The sequence below is a fragment of the Neoarius graeffei genome, chromosome 20, assembly GCF_027579695.1.
Source record: "Neoarius graeffei isolate fNeoGra1 chromosome 20, fNeoGra1.pri, whole genome shotgun sequence".
NCBI classification, from domain to species: Eukaryota; Metazoa; Chordata; class Actinopteri; order Siluriformes; family Ariidae; genus Neoarius; species Neoarius graeffei.
The window spans coordinates 8885598-8910476 of NC_083588.1; the positions used below are offsets into that span (position 1 = coordinate 8885598).

General features: G+C 43.2%; 4 gene segments (V, D, J or C); all 4 read right to left on the reverse strand.

Moving 5' to 3' along the window:
* Positions 1-12637: 12637 nt before the first annotated feature.
* LOC132869460 (immunoglobulin heavy variable 3-7-like) lies at positions 12638-13105 on the reverse strand. The segment is given in 2 exon segments: positions 12638-12951; positions 13054-13105. Coding segments are annotated over 2 exon segments (366 nt in total).
* Positions 13106-14878: 1773 nt separating this feature from the next.
* On the reverse strand, positions 14879-17587 carry LOC132869461 (immunoglobulin heavy variable 4-61-like). The segment is given in 3 exon segments: positions 14879-14917; positions 17154-17461; positions 17545-17587. Coding segments are annotated over 3 exon segments (390 nt in total).
* A 1039-nt stretch (positions 17588-18626) lies between these two features.
* LOC132869462 (Ig heavy chain V region 914-like) lies at positions 18627-19175 on the reverse strand. The segment is given in 2 exon segments: positions 18627-19021; positions 19109-19175. Coding segments are annotated over 2 exon segments (435 nt in total).
* A 4658-nt stretch (positions 19176-23833) lies between these two features.
* Positions 23834-24329, reverse strand: LOC132868350 (immunoglobulin heavy variable 3-74-like). The segment is given in 2 exon segments: positions 23834-24144; positions 24243-24329. Coding segments are annotated over 2 exon segments (351 nt in total).
* Positions 24330-24879: the final 550 nt, after the last annotated feature.

Sequence of the window (24879 nt, forward strand, 5' to 3'; positions counted from 1 at the left end):
CTTTGATGTCACACGGCAAGTCAGGGACGTCGACTATGAGGTGAGGCGAACGGACAGGGGTGGGGCATTACAGATATACCACCTCAATCTGTTAAAACGTTGGAGCGAGGAGGTCCCCGTGGCGTTGGTGTCAGTCGTTCCAGAGAAGGCGGAGCTGGGGCCGGAGGTTCAAAAGGGAAAATCAGCATCACCCACCGCTCCGGTCCCCTATGGAGCCCACCTCTCCCTGACCCAGGTCGCCCGGTTGCAAACAGAATTTTCTGACGTGTTCTCGCCCCTGTCCGGCCACACCCACCTCATAGAACACCACATTGAGATGCCCCCAGGGGTAGTAGTGCACAGCCACCCTTACAGGCTGCCCGAACACAAGAAAAAGGTGGTTCGGGAAGAACTCAAGGCCATGCTTGAAATGGGCATCGTCAAGGAGTCCCACAGTGACTGGAGCAGTCTGGTGGTCTTGGTTCCCAAGGCTGACGGGTTGGTCTGATTCTGTGTGAACTATAGAAAGGTCAACGCGGTGTCTAAATTTGATGTGTACCCAATGCCTCGTATTGATGAGTTGCTCGATTGACTAGGCACAGCTCATTTTTATTCGACACTGGATTTGACAAAGGGATATTGGCAGATCCCCTTGACTCCTATCCCATGAGAAAACGGCCTTTTCCACATGGTTTGGCTTACACCAGTTCGTCACACTTCTGTTTGGGTTGTTTGGGGCGCCCGCTACGTTCCAGCGGCTTATAGATAGGGTCCTCCACCCCCACGCCACCTATGCGGCCACATACCTAGATGACATTATTATTTATAGTAATGACTGGCCGCAGCACATAAAACACCTGAGGGCCTCCTGGGGTCGCTGAGGCAAGCAGGGCTCACAGCCAACCCGAAGAAGTGTGAGATTGGGTGGGTGGAAGTACAGTATCTGGGCTTCCACTTGGGCAATGGGCAGGTGCGTCCCCAAATCAATAAGACAGCAGCGATTGTGGCCTGCCTGAGGCCCAAGACCGAAAAGGGGATGAGACAGTTCCTGGGGCTGGCTGGCTACTATCGTAGGTTTATACCTAATTATTTGGACGTCACCAGCCCACTGGCTGATCTCACTAAAAAGGGGGCACCAGATCTGGTCCAGTGGACGGAGCAATGCCAGTGGGCTTTCTCTAAGGTAAAGGCTGCACTGTGTGGGGGGGCCACTGTTACACTCCCCTGACTTTTCTCTCCCCTTTGTTTTACAGACGGATGCATCAGACAGAGGGCTGGGGGCTGTTCTGTCCCAGGAGGTGGAGGACCGTCCAGTGCTGTACATCAGCCACAAGCTGTCGGTGCGCGAGGGCAGGTACAGCACCATAGAGAGGGAATGCCTCACCATCAAGTGGGCGGTCCTTGCCCTCTGCTACTATCTGCTGGGGTGCCCTTTCACCCTCTGGTCAGACCACGCGCCCCTCCAGTGGCTCCACCGCATGAAGGATGCCAATGTGCAGATCACCCGTTGGTATCTGGCACTCCAGCCGTTTAAGTTCGAGGTGGTCCACAGACCGGGGGCACAGATGGTTGTGGCGGACTTCCTCTCCCGTCAAGGGGGGGGAGTCGGCTGCAGGCCGGACGGCTTCCTGGCCTGAGTCGGGCGGTGGGGGTATATGGCAGTGGGGGTGTGGTCAAGCGTCGGTCTGTGAATGGAGGGCGGAGTCAGGGAAGGTAAGTGGCAGAATCACTGCACCTGACGGGAATTAACCTGTGTTTGTGTGTCTTCCCCAGTGACCATGCCCTATAAGAGGAGGGGGAGAGCAGAGGAAGCAAGCTACTCCCCAACCTGGAGACTTGTGTGCATGCGTGCATGTGTAGTTAAGGCTGAAAAGCTATAATAAACGGGGTTTTGAGAACTCAGTTCTGGCCTGCCATGCTTCTGTGCTCCACCCACCTAGAACACTTGCTACAAACACTTAAAGCAGTGGAAAAACAAAGAGATTTGCGTACGCATGATGTTTTGTATGGAATGTTGCTTGACCCCGCATTTGTATATCCACCAACATGGCCAACATCCGGGTTTCTATTTTGCCTTGACGTCACTTGCAAGTCAAGGATTCGATTCGGGACTGAACCGATCCAGTGTCGATATCAAGTGCCGATACTGACATAAATTCACTCATCGGATATCGGACTGACGTTACTGATCTACGTACTGATCCAGATTCTCTTGTCGAAAGTATGCAGTACATCTCAAATATGCAATTTTGTGCTTCAAAACATCTGGGTCAGTGTTCTACGGACAGATAAGATCAAGTATTTGGCAGAAACCCATAAAGGACAAAAAGTCACTGCACATCAACCTCAAAACCTCATTTTAAGTGTGAAGCATGGTGGTGGTAGCATCAAGGTTTCGGGCTGTTTTGCTGCTTTTCGGTTTGGAGACCAGTGACAAGAGAATAGCGCTGTGGTGGCCAGTCACCTGCTTAATCAGATACTAACCTAATTTAGATAGTTAGTAGTAGTCAAAATTATTGCTGAGAACTGGATGTTTTGTCAGGCAGGATGGTCGACAATTCCTCTTTACCATTCCATAAATCTCAACAGGAAACTTTTCGTCAAGGTGTTCCCTGCAAAAAGTGGTTCTACATACTTGTTTCAGCCTGGACAGCTTTATATGAAGATGGGACGGTATGGGTTTATAGCGTTGGCTGAACAAACCATTACTATATCCAAAAATGTGGAGAATCAGGATGGAATTATTGAGTTAATGCTAAGTTACAGTTTTTACACCTTATTTGAAATGCAAATTTTCCTGTGGAAAGCCCCTATTTGTAGTTTCTAATCTCTTCTTACCCCAGCTGTAATTATCAGAGCCTGAAGCCACACACACACATGAAAACCAAGAACTGAACTTTTCTGCTTTGTTAAACAAATGTCCATTGTGCAAACAATGAGCTGAAGACATTAAACACGAATATGACATTTGTGTTCAAATCTTTATTCATTTCATGTTGATGTATATTTCTTCCATCTCCAAAAGGAGGGACGATTGCAAGAGAATGTAATTTTCTCTTTGTACAATACTTCTGAGCTGTTTTTTTCTGAATAAAAAAAAATGAGACAACACAAACTCATGATATTAATTTGAAATGAAATTGCAGTCGAACACATTGTCACAAACCTGGTTATGAGCAGGGCCGCGTTAACCCTTGCCGAGGCCCTGGGCAGACACCCCCCCGAGGCCCCACCCCCGCCTGTTGTCGACTGCGCTCAGCAAATTCACCCCCTCAGACGTGCCTGTCTAACTAGACACAGAAACTTAAATAATGACAGTGGCACAATTAGAAATACTATTGAACGATAAACCTTTATATCCATCAACACCTATTTAATCGAGAAAAAGCAATGGTGAAATAGGCAATTGCATGGTGAAAAAATCCATCAGACATCACGGTTAACAAGTCTGGTTAACTAAAGTTTAGTCTCAAGAAGCCTTTGAATGAGTGAGTCAATGAACAACATGTCAAAAACATAATATTGGCCTACAACAGTTTCTTTAGTATTCAGAACAAGAACATTCATTTGGTATATAACCATTCGTTTTTATTTTGGAATCCAGGCAACTTTTAACTTGTGAAAACAAAGAGCGACAACAAAGAAAGAAAAATATCTTGCTTCTCAGAAATAAATCTCAAAATGTTAGGCTATGTAAAACATTTCATCCTTTCACACACGTAATGTCCCAAACAGCAGTGGCACACAGCTTTGCACATTCTGTTTGAAAGCCATGGGTCAACTTACCCATACAAGGGCACTTTCCTACTTTTCTGGAAAGCGAAGTCATCAATTAAATCATTGAACTCAAGCTGGCGTAGCGTGTGAAGACAAGGTGGACAGTGATCATATTCACAATGATGGGTGATTTATGCGACGGGACAAGGTGGGCTTCCTTACGTGTGGCGAAATGCATCAAAAATGTTATCAATATGATCAAAACTTCTGAAAATATTGTTTCATATTTTCTGATCTCGCTACCTCCGAGGCCCCCTAGTGGCCGAGGCCCTGGGCAGCTGCCCATGAAGCCCATTAGGATAATGGGTCATTGGTTATGAGTGGGGCGGCATGGTGGTGTAGTGGTTAGCGCTGTTGCCTCACAGCAAGAAGGTCCTGGGTTCGAGCCCCGGGGCTGGCGAGGGCCTTTCTGTGTGGAGTTTGCATGTTCTCCCCGTGTCCGTGTGGGTTTCCTCCGGGTGCTCCGGTTTCCCCCACAGTCCAAAGACATGCAGGTTAGGTTAACTGGTGACTCTAAATTGACCGTGAGTGTGAATGGCTGTCTGTGTCGATGTGTCAGCCCTGTGATGACCTGGCGACTTGTTCAGGGTGTACCCCACCTTTCGCCCGTAGTCAGCTGGGATAGGCTCCAGCTTGCCTGCGACCCTGTAGAAGGATAAAGCGGCTAGAGATAATAAGATGAGATGAGATGGTTATGAGTGATTTTAAAGCCAGCAGTCCAAAATCCATGATTATGAGTCACTGCTACCACAACTGTTTATATTCCCAAATTATATAAATATAACTGTATTAATATAATATAATGTTGGTGTGACAACAGCAATTTGTCATTGATTTTTTTTTATTTATTCAAGTGTTGTGGAATGAACACAAAACAAGTTCGTCCCTCTTGTCAGATACATTATTGTCAGCATAAACAGCTCCCTTACCACTTTTTTTTCTTTTGAAGTTAATAAGACAAAAGCTACAGCTTGTTATAACCTCTTATGAGAGAGAGAGAGAGAGAGAGAGAGAGAGACTGTTGGCACCCTCTGCTAGCTGTGTGTTTAATTGCCATTTGTATTTAATTTTCCACTCACCAGCCACATGTTAAAGCAGTCAGACCAGATGGTATCCCGATTGAGGCTTGGAGATGTTTGGGTGAGACGGCTGTGGAGTTCCTCATGAGATTGTTTAATAAGATCCTAGAGAATGAGAAAATGCCAAATGAATGGAGAGTGTGCTAGTCCCAATATACAAGAATAAGGGAGATGTACAGAGCTGCAGTAATTTCAGAGGAATAAAATTGATGAGCCACACCATGAAGTGATGGGAAAGGGTATTGGAGGCAAGATTGAGAAGAGAGGTAGCAATCTGTGAACAGCAGTACGGGTATATGCCAAGGAAGAGCACATCAGATGCAATTTTTGCTTTAAGAATGTTAATGGAGAAGTACAGGGAAGGCCAGAGAAAGCTACGTACATTGTTTGTAGACCTGGAGAAGGCATACAATAGAGTGCCAAGAGATGAGTTATGGTATTGTATGAGAAAGAGTGGAGTGAATGAGAAGTATATGAGAGTGGTGCAAGACATGTACAACCCCGATGCCAAAAAAGTTGGGACAAAGAACAAATTATAAATAAAAACAGAATGCAATGATGTGGAAGTTTCAAAATTCCATATTTTATTCAGAATAGAACATAGATGACATATCAAATGTTTAAACTGAGAAAATGTATCATTTAAAGAGAAAAAATTAGGTGATTTTAAATTTCATGACAACAACACATCTCAAAAAAGTTGGGACAAGGCCATGTTTACCACTGTGAGACATCCCCTTTTCTCTTTACAACAGTCTGTAAACGTCTGGGGACTGAGGAGACAAGTTGCTCAAGTTTAGGGATAGGGATGTTAACCCGTTCTTGTCTAATGTAGGATTCTAGTTGCTCAACTGTCTTAGGTCTTTTTTGTCGTATCTTCCATTTTATGATGCGGCAAATGTTTTCTATGGGTGAAAGATCTGGACTGCAGGCTGGCCAGTTCAGTACCCGGACCCTTCTTCTACGCAGCCTTGATGCTGTAATTGATGCAGTATGTGGTTTGGCATTGTCATGTTGGAAAATGCAAGGTCTTCCCTGAAAGAGACATCGTCTGGATGGGAGCATATGTTGCTCTAGAACCTGGATATATCTTTCAGCATTGATGGTGTAGTGTTTTGAGTGACCTGATGGTGCCGCTATACTAGTGAGTTCTGTAAGAGTTGGAGATTAGTAATGCCTATTCAATGGGATCATATGTTGATTGCTTATGCCTGTTCGGCTGCCACCGATCTGCTCTCATTAAAATGAGTTACTAGTTACCAGTAAGCTGTGCCTCCATGCATTTCTATGATAAAGTAGTAACAAACACAACAGTGGCGACGAGGATAAAAACGGATTGTATAGGCAGTGTCAATGTCTATGACTGAATCACAAAACACGGACTCTCTGTGACTTCGGGAAAGAAAAGTTTGGGAAATAGCCTACAGAACGGCTCTGGCATAAGTCCAGCTAACATGGCATACTACATAGGGAGGCTTGATGTATTCGATAGCTCCACGGAGGATTGGAACACTTATGTCGAACGTCTTGAACAATTCTTTGCTGCCAACGAAGTAGCGGCGGATAAATATGTTCCTGTCTTGCTAAGTGCCATGGGAGGAAAAGCTTACAGCCTTCTCCGCAACTTAACAGCCCCAAATAAACCTGCCGACAAGACGTATGACGACATTGTGGAGGTAATGCGGGCACATTTATCGCCTAAACCATTGCTGATTGCAGAACGTTATAGGTTTCATAAACGGAATCAAGCTAAGGAAGAAACCATAGTGGCATACGTTGCCGAGCTAAAAAGACTGTCAGAACATTGTCAATTTGGGACTGGTTTAGATGACACCTTACGCGACCGTTTAGTCTGTGGCATTCGTCATGAAGGAATTCAGAAAAGACTGTTGACGGAGGTGGATCTCACGTTCAAAAGGGCACTGGAAATTTCAGTGTCGATGGAAACGGCGGCAAAGGATGCGCTCGAACTTCAGGTTAGTGTGAAAACCGAAAATGTGACTCAGCTAGCCATGAAAGAAGCTACTCAAAGGCAGTCACAACAATGCTACAGGTGCGGTGGCTATCATTTATCATCTCAATGTAGGTTCAGAAATGAACAATGCAGGAAATGTGGGAAAACTGGACACATTCAGCGAGTTTGCCACAGTGACAAAGCCAAGACTGACACCAAAGACAATCGTGGGGGCAACAGACGCGTGCATAATGTAACTGAAATATCTGATAGCGAAAGTGAGGATGCATTGGCCAGTCTGCAATTGCACAGCATACATGGAAGAGATAAACAAATGATTTGGCTTACTCCAAAAATAAATGGACAGGTGATAAAAATGGAACTGGACACCAGCTCAGCTGTTTCAGTAATATCAAAAAAAGACTATGAAACGCTTTTTGCCAAAACAAAGCTGAAACCAACGTCTGTCCTTCTCAAAACCTATACAGGAGAGAAAGTTGTTCCTGTTAGTGTGCAGTCTGTACAAGTGGAGTATAATGGTCAGAAAGAGGTGTTGGACCTGTATGTCCTAGAGAGAGGAAGCGCACCGCTCTGGGGACGTGAATGGCTGAGGAAGCTGAGGCTTGATTGGAGTGCCCTAAAAAGCCTGCATGTGTTGTCGAAAGCACCACAATCAACTGAGGCCAGGCTGGATCAGGTATTGAAAGAAGCTGCACCAGTGTTCAAAGAGGGAATCGGAACACTTCGGCACATCAAGGGGAAAATCACACTCAAAGATGGAGCCCAGGCAACATTTCATAAGGCACGCCCTGTCCCCTATGCCATACGGCCTGTAGTAGAGAAGGAACTTGACTGGCTAGAAGCCGATGGAATACTTTCCAGAGTCGACTGGAGTCCCTGGGCAACCCCGGTGGTTCCAGTTGTTAAGAAAAACGGCACAGTCAGGCTTTGTGGTGACTTTAAGGTCACGATTAACCCGGTGCTCCGGGCTGAACAATACCCACTACCAAGGATTGAGGATATTTTTGCGAAATTGTCTGGTGGACAGCGTTTTTCAAAGGTGGACTTAGCAGAAGCATACCTCCAGATGGAAATGGAGGAGGACTCGAAGATATTTTTGACCATCAATACCATCAAGGGTTTGTACCGCTACAATAGACTTGTGTTCGGAGTCGCTTCAGCACCAGCAATATGGCAACGGGCCATGGACCAGGTGTTACAAGGGGTACCAGGCACACAATGCTACCTTGATGACATCATTGTCACAGGAGCCACAGATACTGAGCACCTGGAGAACCTGAGACGGGTCCTGAAGAGGCTGGAAGACTATGGACTTCGGGCACGGAGAGACAAATGTGAGTTTCTCAAGTCCAGCGTCACGTATTGTGGACACACCATTGATGCGAATGGGCTACATAAGTGTCATGAGAAGGTCCAGGCAGTGTTAAAGGCCCCTCGACCCCAAGATGTTTCACAGTTGAGATCCTTTCTGGGGTTTGTGAACTATTATCACAGATTTTTGCCAAACCTGGCAATGGTGCTACATCCCCTGAATGAGCTCCTCCAAGCAGGACGGAAGTGGGTGTGGACCAGAGACTGTGAGCAGGCTTTCAAAGAAGCAAAGAAACTTGTGACATCAGATACAGTCCTGACCCACTACAACCCTTCTCTACCAGTTAGGCTAGCCTGCGATGCATCACCATACGGCATCGGGGCAGTAATGTCTCACATTATGGATGACTGCAGTGAACAGCCAATAGCTTTCGCATCTCGATCGCTAACCAAAGCAGAGAAAAACTATGCCCAGATTGACAAAGAGGCACTGAGTCTGGTGTGGGGCGTAAAAAGATTTAATCAGTATTTGTTTGGCAGAGAATTTACTCTCATTACTGACCATCAGCCACTCATGTCCATCTTCAGTCCTCAAAAAGGGGTTCCAATGACTGCCGCTGCCCGTATGCAACGCTGGGCATTGTTTCTTGGGGGACACCAGTACAAGATAGAGTTCCGAAGGACTGGGGACCACGCTAACGCAGACGGTCTGTCACGTTTGCCTGTGGAGGATATCAACAACAAACAGGATGACTGCAACCCAGTAGATATGTTCACCTTCAGCCAAATTGAAAGCCCACCTGTCACAGCAGAAATGGTACAGGCTGAGACTAGATGTGACAAGGCATTGTCTCAGGTTTACGCAGCCACACAAGCTGGCTGGACTGCAGTCCACAAAACCACCTTAGCTCCATTCTATCAGCGTAGAAATGAACTTACCTTGCAAGCCGGCTGTGTCATGTGGGGGGTAAGAGTTATCATACCTAGTAGCCTCAGAAAACAGATTTTAGAAGAACTCCATTCTGGCCATCTGGGAGTGGTGAAAATGAAGGCGCTAGCAAGGAGCTTTATGTGGTGGCCCGGCATTGACCAAGATGTGGAGCGTGTAGCAATGCAATGCCCGGGCTGCCAACAGGTGCAAAACGAACCAGCACGTGCCCCACTTCACCAGTGGGAATGGCCTGCGTCTCCATGGCAACGCATTCATGTTGACTTTGCAGGACCTTTCGTGGGCACAAACTTCCTAGTAGTGGTGGATGCATGCTCCAAATGGCCAGAAGTTTTCACTATGACCTCCACCACAACAAGTCAAACTATCACAGTGCTGAGGGATCTCTTTGCCAGAACTGGAGTTCCGGAACAACTAGTCAGTGATAACGGGCCCCAATTCACAAGTGAAGACTTCCAGACCTTTTTGAGGAGAAATGGGATCCGACACATCACCTCAGCCCCCTGGCACCCGGCAACCAATGGTCAGGCAGAAAGGTTCGTCCAGACTTTAAAACAAGCCCTCAGAGCAACGCAGAATGACAATATCACTCTCCACCATAAACTGAGTAACTTCTTGTTCGCCTACAGAAATGCTACACATGCCACTACCAACCAGACACCAGCCATGCTGTTCCTGGGGCGTCATCTTCGTTCCAGATTGGATCTACTCCAGCCAAATAGCAGACGCACTGTCCAAAACAGACAACTGCAACAGGCTCAGAGGGCCTGTGAAGGGAAACTGCGACACTTTGCTATTGGTCAGAGCGTATTGGCAAGGAGCTACAGAGGAGACCACAAATGGGTCCGGGCTATAGTAAAGGAACGACATGGCCCCCTGTCCTACACCGTTGAAGTAGCATCAGGCGTCATTTGGCGGCGTCATGTTGACCAGCTGAGAAAATCAGGACTGACTCCGGATGAAGACTTGTCTATGGTGTCCACTGCTGCTGAAACTGGAAGGCCGGCAACACCCCCAGAACCCTCTCCGTCAATGGACTGTCAGTCCACCTGTGATGTCCGCCTGTCAGTGGTGCCAGCTTCCCCTAACCCCAGTGTCCCTATGGGAAACCAGGCGGACGCACCCATCGATGAGAGACGTTACCCCACTCGTGTCCATAAGCCCCCTCAAAGACTGATAGCAGAATAATTATTTAGTTACTTACCTAATTCTAATTTCTAACATTGAACAGTGTTCATTGCAGTTGTTTTTGTGTTTTTTTTTTCCTGAAAACAAAGTGTGTAATGTTAAGAGTTAGCTGGTGATGCCATCACAAATATTAGTTTGTATCTAGGAGGGAGGAATTGTAGTGTTTTGAGTGACCTGATGGTGCCGCTATACTAGTGAGTTCTGTAAGAGTTGGAGATTAGTAATGCCTATTCAATGGGATCATATGTTGATTGCTTATGCCTGTTCGGCTGCCACCGATCTGCTCTCATTAAAATGAGTTACTAGTTACCAGTAAGCTGTGCCTCCATGCATTTCTATGATAAAGTAGTAACAAACACAACAGATGGTGTCTTTCCAGATGTGTAAGCTGCCCATGCCACACACACTAATGCAACCCCATACCATCAGAGATGCAGGTTTCTGAACTGAGCGCTGATAACAACTTGGGTCGTCCTTCTCCTCTTTATTCCGAATGACACGGCGTCCCTGATTTCCATAAAGGGCTTCAAATTTTGATTCATCTGACCACAGAACAGTTTTCCACTTTGCCACAGTCCATTTTAAATGAGCCTTGACCAAGAGAAGACATCTGTGCTTCTGGATTATGTTTAGATATGGCTTCTTCTTTGAACTATAGAGTTTTAGCTGGCAACAGCGGATGGCACGGTGAATTGTGTTCACAGATAATGTTCTCTGGAAATATTCCTGAGCCCATTTTGTGATTTCCAATACAGAAGCATGCCTGTATGTGATGCAGTGCCGTCTAAGGGCCCGAAGATCATGGGCACCCACTATGGTTTTTCGGCCTTGACCCTTACGCACAGAGATTCTTCCAGATTCTCTGAATCTTTTGATGATATTATGCACTATAGATGATGATATGTTCAAACTCTTTGCAGTTTTACACTGTCGAACTCCTTTCTGATATTGCCCCACGATTTGTCGGCACAGAATTAGGGGGATTGGTGATCCTCTTCCCATCTTTATTTCTGAGAGCCACTGCCACTCCAAGATGCTCTTTTTATACCCAGTCATGTTAATGACCTATTGCCAATTGACCTAATGAGTTGCAATTTGGTCCTCCAGCTGTTCCTTTTTTGTACTTTTAACTTTTCCAGCCTCTTATTGCCCCTGTCCCAACTTTTTTGAGATGTGTTGCTGTCATGAAATTTCAAAATGTCTCACTTTCGACATTTGATATGTTGTCTATGTTCTATTGTGAATACAATATCAGTTGTTGAGATTTGTAAATTATTGCATTCCATTTTTATTTACAATTTGTACTTTGTCCTAACTTTTTTTGGAATCGGGGTTGTATGAGAACAGTGAAACAGCAGTGAGGTGTGCAGTTGGAACAACTGAATGGTTCAAGGTAAAGGTGGGACTCCATCAAGGATCTGCTTTGAGTCCTTTTTTGTTTGCCATAGTGATGGATAGCTTGATGGACAAAGTGAGGCAAGAGTCACCATGGAACATAATGTTTGTGGATGATATTTTGATATGTGGTGAAAGTAGAAAGGAGGTTGAGTTGGATTTGGAGAGATGGAGGTATGCATTGGAATGAAGAGGAATGAAGGTGAGCAGTAGCAAAACAGAATACATATGCTTCAATGAGAATGGGGATGAGTGGAGTGAAGATGCAAGGAGTAGACGTAAAGAAAGTTGATGAATTCAAGTACCTGGGGTCGACTGTGCAGGAAAATGGGGGCTGCAATCGTGAAGTGAGAAAGAGATTGCAGGCAGGGTGGAGCAGTTGGAGAAGGATTTCGGGAGTCATTTCTGATAGGAAAGTCCCAGCAAAAGTGAAAGCTAAGCTGTATAAGATAGTAGTGAGACGAGCTGTGATGTATGGATTGGAGACAGTACCCTTAATGAAGAGACAGGAGGCAAATTTGGAGGTGGCAGAGTTGAGGATGTTAAGGTTTGCGATGGGAGTGACAAGTTTGGACAGGATAAGGAACAAACACATCAGAGGGACAGCACATGTGGAGAGCTTGGGAATTAAGCTAAGAGAGACGAGACTGAGATGGTATGGGCACATTCTGAGAAAAGATGTAGAGCATGTGGGAAGGAGAATGTTGAGGATGGAGCTGCCAGGCAAACGAAAACGAGGAAGGCCAAAGAGGAGATATATGGATGTGGTGAGAGAGGACATGAAAGTGGCAGGTGTAGTACAGAAGGATGCGGAAGACAGGGAGCAATGGAGACTAAAGATCCGCTGTGGCGACCCCTCATTGGGAGCAGCCAAAAGAAGAACAAGAAGGCCTCCATGAATACACTGCTGATGAAAGTGCAAGATTGTCATGTGACTACAGCAAGAATGATTTTTTTTTTTTTACTGATGTCTCAGGAGAAGTATCACTGTGTGTTTCGAGCACAGTAATACTCTACAGTGTCTTCTGTCCTCACACTGTTTATGTGCAGATACACCTGCTTCTTACTGTTGTCTCTGGAGATGGTGAAGCGGCCATTAACTGTACTGGAGAAAAACTTCCTGTTACTATTATCCTCGATAGTTGCAACAAATTCCAGCCCTTTTCCAGGAGCCGGTCTGATCCAAGCCATCCAGGAGCTCCCAAAGTCAAATCCAGAAGCTGTGCAGGTCAGTTTATGAGACTGATCAGGTTTGATGATCACTGAATCAGACTCGATCAGTGTCTGATTGCAGGAATCTGAAATACAAGAACACACAAAGACAGGTGTTACAGTTAAAACGAAAGAAAAAAAGAAGGGAAAAGATGTTAGATTTTAATTGTGAAATCGATAAGACTAGCAATGAATGAACATTGCAAGAGCAAAGTAGCTCAAAACTCTGCCTCGTCCCATCTCAAAGAATTCAAATGATTCCTGTTGCTGTAAATGAACACAAACTGCTGGTGTGTTATTGAGCTGAATGTATCGGCATAAATGGTTCAAACACAGGATTTCATTTGCATGTCACGCCCACTGGAGACATAAAAAGATTCACAGAAGAATAGCCATGAAGATAAAAAGTTGACAGTAAAACTCCAGCTGTGTTTCCTGCTGTCAAGTCCATAGCTGCTCTTTACTCATTAGATCTCATGTCCTTTTAGTGCATCACTGTGTATCACTGTAACACCCAGAAGAACATGAAGTTTTCTGATCACTGATCATCACTGAACAACACAAACTTTACAGATTTCATTTTTCAGCTGTGTGTCTCATCCAGATTATCCGAGAGAAACTGAATGGAGTCCCAGAAATAATTCAGTTCACAAATCATCACTGACTGATTCAGTCAGGAGCTCACACCAACTTGTCTGTTGTTAAAGCTTTGTCAGGTCTGTAATATGAAGATCCATGGGCTGATTTTGCATGTGCCGAGGATGAGAGCGAGAACACATTTTACAGTTTGTCAGTTCAGTTTAGTGGTTGTTTTTAATAATTGGTGAACATACAAGTGACCTTCAAAGTGCTTGTAATTTAGGAATTTCCTTCACTTTAGAGATAGTTGTTAATTATTCATGAACATATTTTATCGAATGAAGAAATGTTTTTAGTTGCTGTCTATTTCAGTGTTTATAATATACATGTTGAAGGTGTGTGAATTGATATGTTGAGTGTTGCTGTTGTTATTGAGACGATGTCTCTGCTCCTAATTCTGAGAGATAATACTTGTGTCTTTTCTCATTTCAGAAAAAAAAGCAAGTTTCATGAGTTTAACCTCAGGAGAAGTGAAATACTGCCCTCTATAGGTGCAGAAACATTTACACATTTATTTTCACTGTTCATGAAATATTCTGTGAAATGAATGAAAGGTTCAATCTGACGAATCTTGAAAGAATATAATTTGAATACAGTTCTTTGATTAAAACTTCATTCCAGTGAAATTAATTTAAAACTTAGGGAGGAGATTCATCTGATTGAGAATGAGTGGCTTTTTATGGAACAGAAGCCTCTTTATTAAATACTATAATTTTCAATCAAATACTAAAGTATCAGTGAAATAGGATTGATAAGTTTTGTATCTTGTGGACATTCTGTTATACTGTAAACTGTATGAGGTGTTTTTGTATAGGAATGTTGTTGATTTGTGTCACTGTGGATAACGAGCGCAGTAATACACAGCGGTGTCTTCAGTCTGAAAGTTTGGCCCCTGTAAAATCACAGTTTTGCTGGAGGACTCGGCTGAGAAATGGATCTTGCTCGAGTGAACCTTTGCTGCCAGTAATACTGGAGCTGCAGTACCAGCCGATCCATTCCAACGCGTGTCCTGATGCCTGTTGTATCCAGTTAGTATACTGTAGGAACTCGTGGCTGAGTATCCAGTGATCTTACAGGGGACTGAAAATGATTCTCCAGGCTTAACCACCATGACTGTAGGCTGAACCAGTTCAATACATTTAATTCCTGTGAACAACAAACAATTATTCAGGTGCCTTCTTAAAGGAAATATGTCCACAATTATCTGTTTCTCTTCAAAATTCTCCACATACTTACCAGATGCAGCTGTTAACAGCAGGAGTAGAAATGTTGAGACCATGGGTTGAGTGGAACCTGAACCTGGAACCTCACTTCTCTTGAGTGCACCTCAAATATTTTATAGGGGGTTTGATTTGCATGACAGTGTTGAGGCTTTCATAAAGGCACAGCAGGCTTCAAGACATGAGGCATTTCCTGCAAATGGAAAAACACGTACAAATTCAGAAAATATAAGAGTTCCTGACTATTTACTGACTAATTCACCAAACAGTGTGGATTCTGCAGCCTGGTTTAATGAGACACTGATTTAATCGATCTGTAAGGTCTTCGCTTCATAACAATGTTGTAGTTACAGTAGAGTTTATGACTTTAATGTAAATCCCAGGAGAACATGTTCTCATATATTCCACTCTCTCAGTCCTTTGAAGCTCAGCATGTTGGGTAGATGTTGTGTGAATAGAGAAAGAGCGCCCCTCACAGGCCTTAAAGCTGAAAGAAAAACATCATGTTCAGACATTTCTCATGTGGCTGCAGGATAAATATACAGGAGACACTACAAGACCAAAGGTGGAGGAAACTTTCTAAATTTGACTGTTTGTCAAAAAAGGAAAATAATTTGCACTTTTCCTGATGAGAAACAGTTGCATTATTTTTCTCTGCCTGTTCAATAGCTTCTTGATGGCAGAGAATAGATTTATGGATGATTTACTCAACCTTTCTTTTTCCCTAGAATGCCTTTGGAGGAGAAACTAAAAGTCAGTGGACTAATGACACATTTTCTGATCAAATACAAATTACACAAAAGGACAGACAACAGAACTGCACTTTTAGTGTTTTGTTGTAATAATTTACTCCACATTATTCAGATGATGCCATGGATCTAAAAATAGCACAAACTATTCAAACTTTCTTGCAATGGAAAGAAAATTATGACTGAGAGGGCGTGGCAGCGGGAGCATGGTCGAGCCCCAGTTTGTGACTGGAGGGCGAGGCCAGGGAAGGTCAGTGGCAAAATGATCACACCTGTGTCAAATTACTGGACCGTATATATATATATATATATATATATATATATATATATATATATGCGGCACGGTGGTGTAGTGGTTAGCGCTGTCGCGTCACAGCAAGAAGGTCCTGGGTTCGAGCCCCGGGGCCGGCGAGGGCCTTTCTGTGTGGAGTTTGCATGTTCTCCCCGTGTCCGCGTGGGTTTCCTCCGGGTGCTCCAGTTTCCCCCACAGTCCAAAGACATGCAGGTTAGGTTAACTGGTGACTCTAAATTGACCGTAGGTGTGAATGTGAGTGGTTGTCTGTGTCTATGTGTCAGCCCTGTGATGACCTGGCGACTTGTCCAGGGTGTACCCCGCCTTTCGCCCGTAGTCAGCTGGGATAGGCTCCAGCTTGCCTGCGACCCTGTAGAACAGGATAAAGCGGCTAGAGATAATGAGATGAGATGATGAGATATATATATATATATATATATATATGTGTGTGTGTGTGTGTGTGTGTGTGTCTTTGTCTTTCAGTACCAGCTGAGGGTTGATGGGGAGGGAGAAAGCGCCTCCCTGTGTGCTGTGTTTGGATGTGAAATCACCAAAAAAGCTGAAATAAAAATTGTCCTGCAGTGAACCTGCCTGTCCCGGTGCTTCAGTGTTTCACCCCCCCCAAAAAAAAGTGTTACAGATGGTTTACAGAGCTATAAGCACTGAGTTCATGATTGAAGTGAAACTCACAGGATGAAGCTGACAGCAGCAGCAAAAATGGAAAGAACATCGTTGAACTAAAAGCAGTGCTAAATTCTCCAGAGCCCACAGTGACTGAGGCTGATATTTCCCTATATGTAGTTGGAAGGGGGGGATTTTGCAGAAACATTTGCATATTGTGATGCTCTTCCATTCAAAACAGCCTGCTGGTTTCTGTCCTTGACAGGTTTTAATCATCAGAATGAAAAATGTTCTTTGGTGCTGAATTTGGTTTGTTTTAATGAAAAACTGAATGTAAGAATGATAATTATTCTCAATGCTTGAGGATATTGGGATCATGAGAATGGAAAAATTCTACTTTTCAAACTCATGACAAAATGCTCTCACACTTTCTCACACATGATACACAAACTCTGATTTGTTGGGGGTGATTATTGTTATTTAATGATATAACAGTAGAACAAGTTTTTGTCAGTGATGTGATTATAATAGTGTGTATAAAGGTGTAGCAGTGTTAGAGATGTAGCACTCTGGTTTCAAATCTACACCACAAACGAATAAAAAAAATTAACATGAAACCCTGGTGTAATTTGTGGGATTATTTATTTTTTAGTTCGATGTGGATGGATAAGTTTTGTATCTTGTGGTCATTCTGTTATACTGTACACTGTATGAGGTGTTTTTGTACAGGGATGTTGTTGATTTGTCTCACTGTGTGGATAACGAGCGCAGTAATACACAGCTGTGTCTTCACTCTGCATGTTCTGTCCCCGTAAGGTCACAGTGTTACTGGAAGTGTCTCGAGAAACAACAAACTTGTCTTTCAGTGAATCTTTCTTTCCAATATCCCCATCATAATAAATGATATTGATCCATTCCAAAGGTTCTCCTGCAGGTTGTCGAATCCAAGCTGTTCCATAGTGGCTGCTGCTATCAGTGATTGAAGCTCCAGACACTCTACAGGTGATGGTTAAAGTCTCTCCTGGCTTTATCACCACTGAGTCTGGCTGGATGAGCTCAGTAGCACAGAACACATCTGTGAAAAGAGAAAAAGAAAAGGTTGACATGTTGAACTGAAAGGATCAGATGAACTCATAAAGCTTCGATCCAAACACTCACAGGGGGCGAGAGCCAGCAGCAGCAGTGGAGCTGAAGCAAACATGTTTGTGTTGAAGGAGGACGAATGAGAACCGCTTCCTCTCGAGATAAGCACGGTGCTAATATTACAAGAGGAGATGGAGATTTGCATAAACATGACAGAGGAGCTGTGTTGAGTGCAGCTCTGCAGATGTTCATCACAGTCAAATCACACGTCTCGATTTAACATCAATTTAATGTGGGAAATAATTAATTTATGATTATTACGAGTAAGATTTTTTTTTTAAATAATGGTTCATAAATAAATAATGCAATTCTCCCTTCTTATTTTGGTTGTCATGAAAAATACTCAATTTTTGCCATAATACATCAAAAGAATAATAATAATGAGAAAAACAAGCTTTTGTATCATTATCAGCCCTGTTCAGAATTGCATGAAGGCAGAGATCAATCTCCTGTGTATGATGATACTAGTTTATGATTTTTAATGTTTATAATGGCAATGTCAAATCCTGAACTTTCATTTATCGATCCAGAAGAGCAGTGCATCACTGAACCCCTCATTCTAATGGTGCTGGTTCTCAACTAATGAACACAGTTATTTGTTGTCTTGTGGACTCCTGAACACAAATCATTTTGGTGTTGATCGGAGCATGAATTTAAAGAGCTAAATTTGTGAGATTATTTTGTCATTGTGCACTTTCCAGGCAACAAGAGGCACAAATTCTCAGCTCTGTCACATCTGTAGACAAGGAGATTTACTTCCAACTGATCAGAGCAGTTTAGAGAACTGGAATATGATCATCAATCAAGCTGTTAAAGCCAAACTTTCAATGTCCAAAGACAGACATTATGTTCAAATCATAAACTGTGATGTTCATACAGTATCACCTGACCTTTGGAGAGTCTGAATGCTGCAGTTACACTTCACCTCCTTCACATTAACTATGGATTGGAATGGAATGGATTGACAGATTATTCATGACGGATTAACTGTATATCCAGCTCAGGACAAGAAATGATTTCATTTTGATGCCAAAGATGAAACATGAGGTTGATTTCCCTTTGTCTTTGAAATACAGAGGGGTCTGAACCCTCTGAGCTCATTTATACCAGGTGTCCCTGGGGACAAGTGGACTGCAGGGAGATGAAAATGAACAGGGATGTTTTTGTACAGGGCTGCAGGGAGTCTGTAGTGCTGTGTCTCTGGCGCAGTAATACACAGCCGTGTCCTCGGTCTGAGAGTTTTGTCCTCTTAAATAAACTGTTCTGCTGGATGTGTCCTGGCTGAAACTGATCTTGTTCTTCACTGTATCTTTGAGATTTGTGCTACCACCACTACACAGATATCCAAGCCATTCCAAAGCTTTCCCAGCAGGTTGTCGTATCCAGTTAATACAATAGCTCGACTCTGAGGTCTTACAAGAGATGGAGAACGAGTCTCCAGGTTTCACGAGCACAGAGGCTGACTGAGTGAGCTCCACAGCACCAACACCACCTGAGAACAACAACAATAAAACATCATCAAATCATTTGCCCAACCAGGCATGAAATCTAAACTCATTCAGCCAACATGGAGACTTACAGAATGCAGCTGTGAGCAGCAGCAGCACTGATGAGGGCATCGCTGATTGGGATAAAACTGAAGTGAATTAAACTGTTCAGCTGCTCTCCTCCTCACCACACACACACTCACAATCACCAACCTCATATAAGAGACATCAGTGAAGGATTTGCATCAAACGCATCACATGACCTTGAAGACTTGGGTTTTAAAACTAAACACTTGCGTATCTCTGTGACCAACTGATTCAAGTTTCAAAGTGTTTCAAAGTGTTTATTGTCATATGCACAGTAAGGAACATGTCCTCTTGCACAATGAAATTCTTAGTCTATCGTCCACCATGAGTGCCAAATTACAACAATAAATAGGTGGAAGAAATCATAGAAAGTAAAGGCAATATAGGGCAAAATAAAAAGCAAAAAAAAACCCAGTATATTACAAAATAAAGGTAATGTATTTACCTTTTTTTTTCCTTATTTACCTCAGAGCCAGTCACTGAGGGTGGGGTGCAAACCAAGTGTGGACAGTTTATGGGTGAGTTTGTGGGGGATGACCCTGTTGAAGGCAGAGCTGTAGTCAACAAAGAGTCTTCTGATGTAGGAGTCTTTGTTTTCCAGGTGGGAGAGAGTATAATGGAGGGCAGCAGTGATGGCATCTGAGCTAGACCTGTTGGGCCTGTAGGCATACTGCAGGGGGTCCGGTATACTGGTTTGAATGTGGGCCAGTACCACTCTCTCAAAGCACTTTGAGATGAATGGAGTGAGTGCGATCGGCCTGAAATCATTCAGGCAGGTGGGTGGGCTCTTCTTGGGAAGAGTGACAATGGTTGTGGTCTTGAAGCAGGAGGGAACAGTGCTCTGGCTGAGGGAAAGGTTGAAGATAGCAGTGAAAACATCAGCCAGCTCATTGGCACATACTCTGAGGGACCGACCAGGGATGTTGTCTGGTCCTGCTGCCTTCCTGAGGTTGATCTTCCTCAGAGCTTTGTGTACCTGGCCTGATGAGACTGTTGATGGGAGACTGTTGATGGTGGTGCGTTGGTTGGTGCAGGTGTGTGTGCCTCCTCTCTGTGCTGTAGCTGGAGGTCTCAAAGCGGGTGTAGAAAGTGTTGAGGTCATCTGGCAGGCTTTTTGTGGAGCTGATGGTGCCAGTCCTAAAATCTGTGAAGTGCTGCAGGCCTTGCCACATCCGCCCAGGGTCGGCAGTAGAATAGAAGCTGTCCAGCTTCTCTCTGTACTGCCTCTTGGCCACTGTAACGGCTTTCCTCAGTCCATACTTTGCCGCTTTGTACTCCATTTCATTGCCTGATCTAAATGCAAGAGAGTGAGCATGCAGCATGCATCATACCTGACTGTTTATCCAGGGCTTTTGGTTGGGGAACTTCCTGATCTGTATGGTGGGCATGATGTTGCAGACCCTTATATTTCTAGAACAGCGGCTCTGACAGTAGTTTCAGCTTCAAGGTTTACAGAACAGTGCTTGTTCTAATATGTTTTCATTTCTAAATAATTTACACAGACATATCATGGATGCTCCACATAAATTTATTTAAAACATGGGGAGGAGATTCATCTGATGGAGAATGTGTGGCTTTTAATGGAACAGAAGCCTCTTTATCATGTACTAAAATTTTCAATCCTTTAACTTTTTTATTCAAGGATCAGTGAAATAGGCAATCAGGATTAAATGCTGAATTTAGAATGATAATGATTATCAATGCTTGAGGATATTGGGATCATGATTGTGGAAAAATTCTACTACTCTTCAAAGTCATGACAAAATGCACTCACACTTTCTCACACATGATATACACACTCTGACTGGTTGAAGTGATTACTGTTCCCGAATGATATGACACTATACCAAGTTCTTGTTTGTGATGAGATTATAATAGTGTGCAGAATGTGAAGTGTAGCGCTTGTACTCTGGACCTGTGGAAAAGCACTAAATATCTACCTAGGCTCGGTAGAGAGGTATGGCTTTAAAAATCTCACAACTCTGGAAAAAAAAAAAAAACTAATCAGGAAACACTTATTAAGAAGTGGAACAATTGGCAGATTTATTGAATATATACACCAGCTGTGCACTCCAGGCACAGCGTTAACATGGAAATGTTGTGACTGAGTCACAGACAAGAAAAGAAAAATTTAAAGAAGAGCTCTTCAAAATAAAATAAATAAGGATAATTCAGTCCTTGATTCCTGAAAATATCAAAAATGTGTCCCCAATAAGAGTCCGTTCCTAAAAAATAATCCTATATAACAGTTCAAACTCAGGCTGAGTCAATGGAGTTAACTGGTCAAGAGTACTCTTATCTGGTATCAGTGATTCAAGCGGGTTCCGCTGAGGCAGTCACACGGCTGGCCACACCGCTCTCCTGACCATCCTCAAGGCCAATTTATGCTGACAACCCAGTCCTCGCAGACAGTGTCACAGACAGCGTCTGCATAGCCCCCCCACCTTCGCAGACGCTCTGCGCGCACCTCCCAAAAATTGTGACCACTGCAGAAGCCTCGCAGACAGCGTCGCAGACAAGAGGGCTCTGATTGGTCCACTCTACATCCGCTGTACACGCACTTCCGCTTCCCTACTTTCCCGGTTTGTTTTGTTTTCATGACCGGCATTTTTAAAAACACGAGCGAAGATGGAGCAGCATGAAGAGTGGTTGATTGAGGAAGTACATACATCTATACAACTCCAGTTCTAGTGATTATAAAAAAAAAAAGTTCTAGTCATTATAAGTAACTGGAGGATAAACACTCCACTAACCACACCCACCAACTACTCCTAGCGACTTCGCACCCCCTTGCGTTGTGCCGGTGAATAGCATCGTGCACGCCTATACTCCCCGCTCAACAATAAATTACAACTGTCTGCGAAAAGCTATCTGCAAAAGCCTTGTTGCAAGAGCATGCAGAGGCCTTACGTCCTCGCTGGGCTTGGCTCGCCATCTTGGAATCTGCTTCTTTATCCACAAAAAAAAAACCAGCCTACACAAAATGTAGACTCATGAGTGTTCTAATTCTGAGATCTCATTTCTTCATATTCTGTTACTCATTTCTGTAACCAGTATCCAAGGGTACATCCCTTTTTAACCATAATGTGAATAACTCATTACATTAACCCACAATGTTACAATATACAGTAAGCATTCACATTACTTTCTCCCCAGTGTAAAGAAAATGTATTGCATGAATTAAACAATAAAGTTTCTACTTCAATCTTAAGTGTGTATTGTGTCTTTTCATATATTGTTAATTGCTGTATCAACACCTTTTAACCATTACAACACTATTATAACATATTTACATTATTAGGAATGACATTTCCTTTTCTTAGCTTCAGCAAAAATATACACATGAACTCAAAATGACTGCATATGCAATGCAGTTACAGTGAAAACCATCACCACTCGCTAACTGGCTTAAAGCAAGTGGTTTAATGTGAACAAATAAATGCCATGTTCCTTTCAGAATGTTCAGGACACAGTTCGGTGCAGTGCTGGCCACTGTATTAGGCAGCACGGCATGCTAGAGCATTCACTAACTAGTCAGGACACGATGATATGCGGTATACCAAAGTAGGTAAAAACATTAACACTACTTCCAAATAGGAAGCGCAATTGCAAATGGGATAACTAATATAAAGGTTCATCATGAAAATAATACAATTCTATCTCATGCAATATACGCTGATACGGTGATATCTCATGCAATATACGCTGCACATTTACTGTTATTGTTGTAAATGAATGAATTTCATAAAGCACTCACAGGAAGCAGTTGCCAGCAGGAGTAGTAGAGATGGAGAGAACATGGTGTGTGTTGTTTGTACTGGGGTCTTCTCTGTTCTCCAACGCTTAACAGAGACCATCACATAAATAGATCGATATCCAGCCCTGATGCTTGTATTTGCTTATCTGCTGATGATGGGAGGACAACAGATTTAAAATTTATTTAATTCTTGAGGAAGATATGCATCTTATGGAGAATGTGTGGCTTTTTAATGGAACAAATCTTTGCCATGACAGAAAGCTCTTTTCCAACTTCAATACCAGGTCAATAATAGAGGGAATTATACATACAGAGAAACTCACAACAAGGATTAGATACTAAATTTAGAGTGATAATTATTATCTGTGCTTAAGGAAATAAATTCCACGCCTGCCCACTTCTGCATTTATTTTTCTTTGCAATATTTTCTCACAAACTCTGTTGGTTCTTTTTCTCACAATATAAACACATTAGTCCTTGAAACCGCAGTGACGTGAACAAGGATGAAGCAGAAAACGTGTCACGCAGCATCACATGAGCTCCCAATACACTGCCATGTTCATGTTTCTGGTCTTTTGTGGCTCCCACAAGCTTCATATCTGACCACATGCTCCTGTGACTTTCTTACAGCTGATTCCCATCCTGATGCATACCTCAAGTTTGGACTTTTCGGACAATTATTTCTTCTTCTTTTTTTTTTTTCAAAATGAAACATATTTCTAGACACATTGTTGGACATAAGTCCTCTCTCAGTCCGTTTAATCTCTCAGTCATTTTATCCTCAACATGTGGGGCAGATGTTGTCGAAGTAGAGAAAGAGCGCATCTCAGAGGACTTGAAGCAAAATAAAAAGCAGATTGTTCAAGATGTTCATAATAAATGACTCTGGGGTTCAGTTTCCTGCTGAGGGAATATTTACAGCTCATGAGGATGTGCTTGTGTCAGTTTTTATACAGCTCTGGAGTCTGTTGTGTCATTGTGAGCTTCGTGCACAGTAATAAACAGCCGTGTCTTCAGCTTTCAGACTCTTCACTTCGAGGTACAGAATGTTTTTACTGCTGTCTTTAGTGATGGAGAACTGGCCCTGCAGAGACTGAGCAAATGTCGTGCTAGTGCCAGTGTCAATGCGCCCGATCCACTCCAGTCCTCGTCCAAGTTTCTGACGGATCCAGTGCATCCAGTAGCTGCCCATTGAGAATCCGGAGACAGTACAGGACAGAGTGACTGACTCTCCAGGTCTCTTCACCACAGAAGCAGAGGAGGTCAGGGACTGTCCATAAGAATCTGGAAAAGAAGAGTATAACTCGGTAATGTTATAATCTTTATCAGGACAGAATGGCTCTTTTTCCTCCCAATAATCTCATGAATAATCTGAAACTTACATGAAATGAGTGCAAATAAAATACAATGTCTAAAAATCATCCTTCTCCGAGTTCTGTTTCAGCCAGATTTAAAGTGTGTGGGAGTGTTATCTATCACACAGCTCACTGGAAACTAGAAGAGCCAAGAACATGCTGTTTATACCCAACTCTATTTGAATAGGGAGTGTCCATGAGCACTATGGATGGATTAAACCCACAACCACAGGCTGCTCAGTGTAGAGATGAGTGGATGATTAGAAGGTTCTATGTGGAACTTGACAACAGAATGTTTCACAGTTAGAAAGAGTTGAGAATAAAACCATTTTTAGAAGCTGAGAACCCTTAATCATCCACAGAACCTTTAAACCATTCGAACGTCTCTGAATGGGAAAAAAAGGATATGATTTTATATAGTGTAACATCAAACAGATTCACATTTCAGATGAAAAGTTTAAACAGGGATTACGGTATTTGTATAAAATTAGACAAATCGATCAACTGCCTTATTTCTTCAATCCTTATGAATTTACCATGAAATCAGGTTCTCCAGAACAAAGAGCCTTATCTACTGATCAACACAACGCAGGTTGCTGATATGCTGTATGTAATTCTGTTTAATCTGAGGGTCATGATTCACAGCAGAATGTGAGAAGAACTA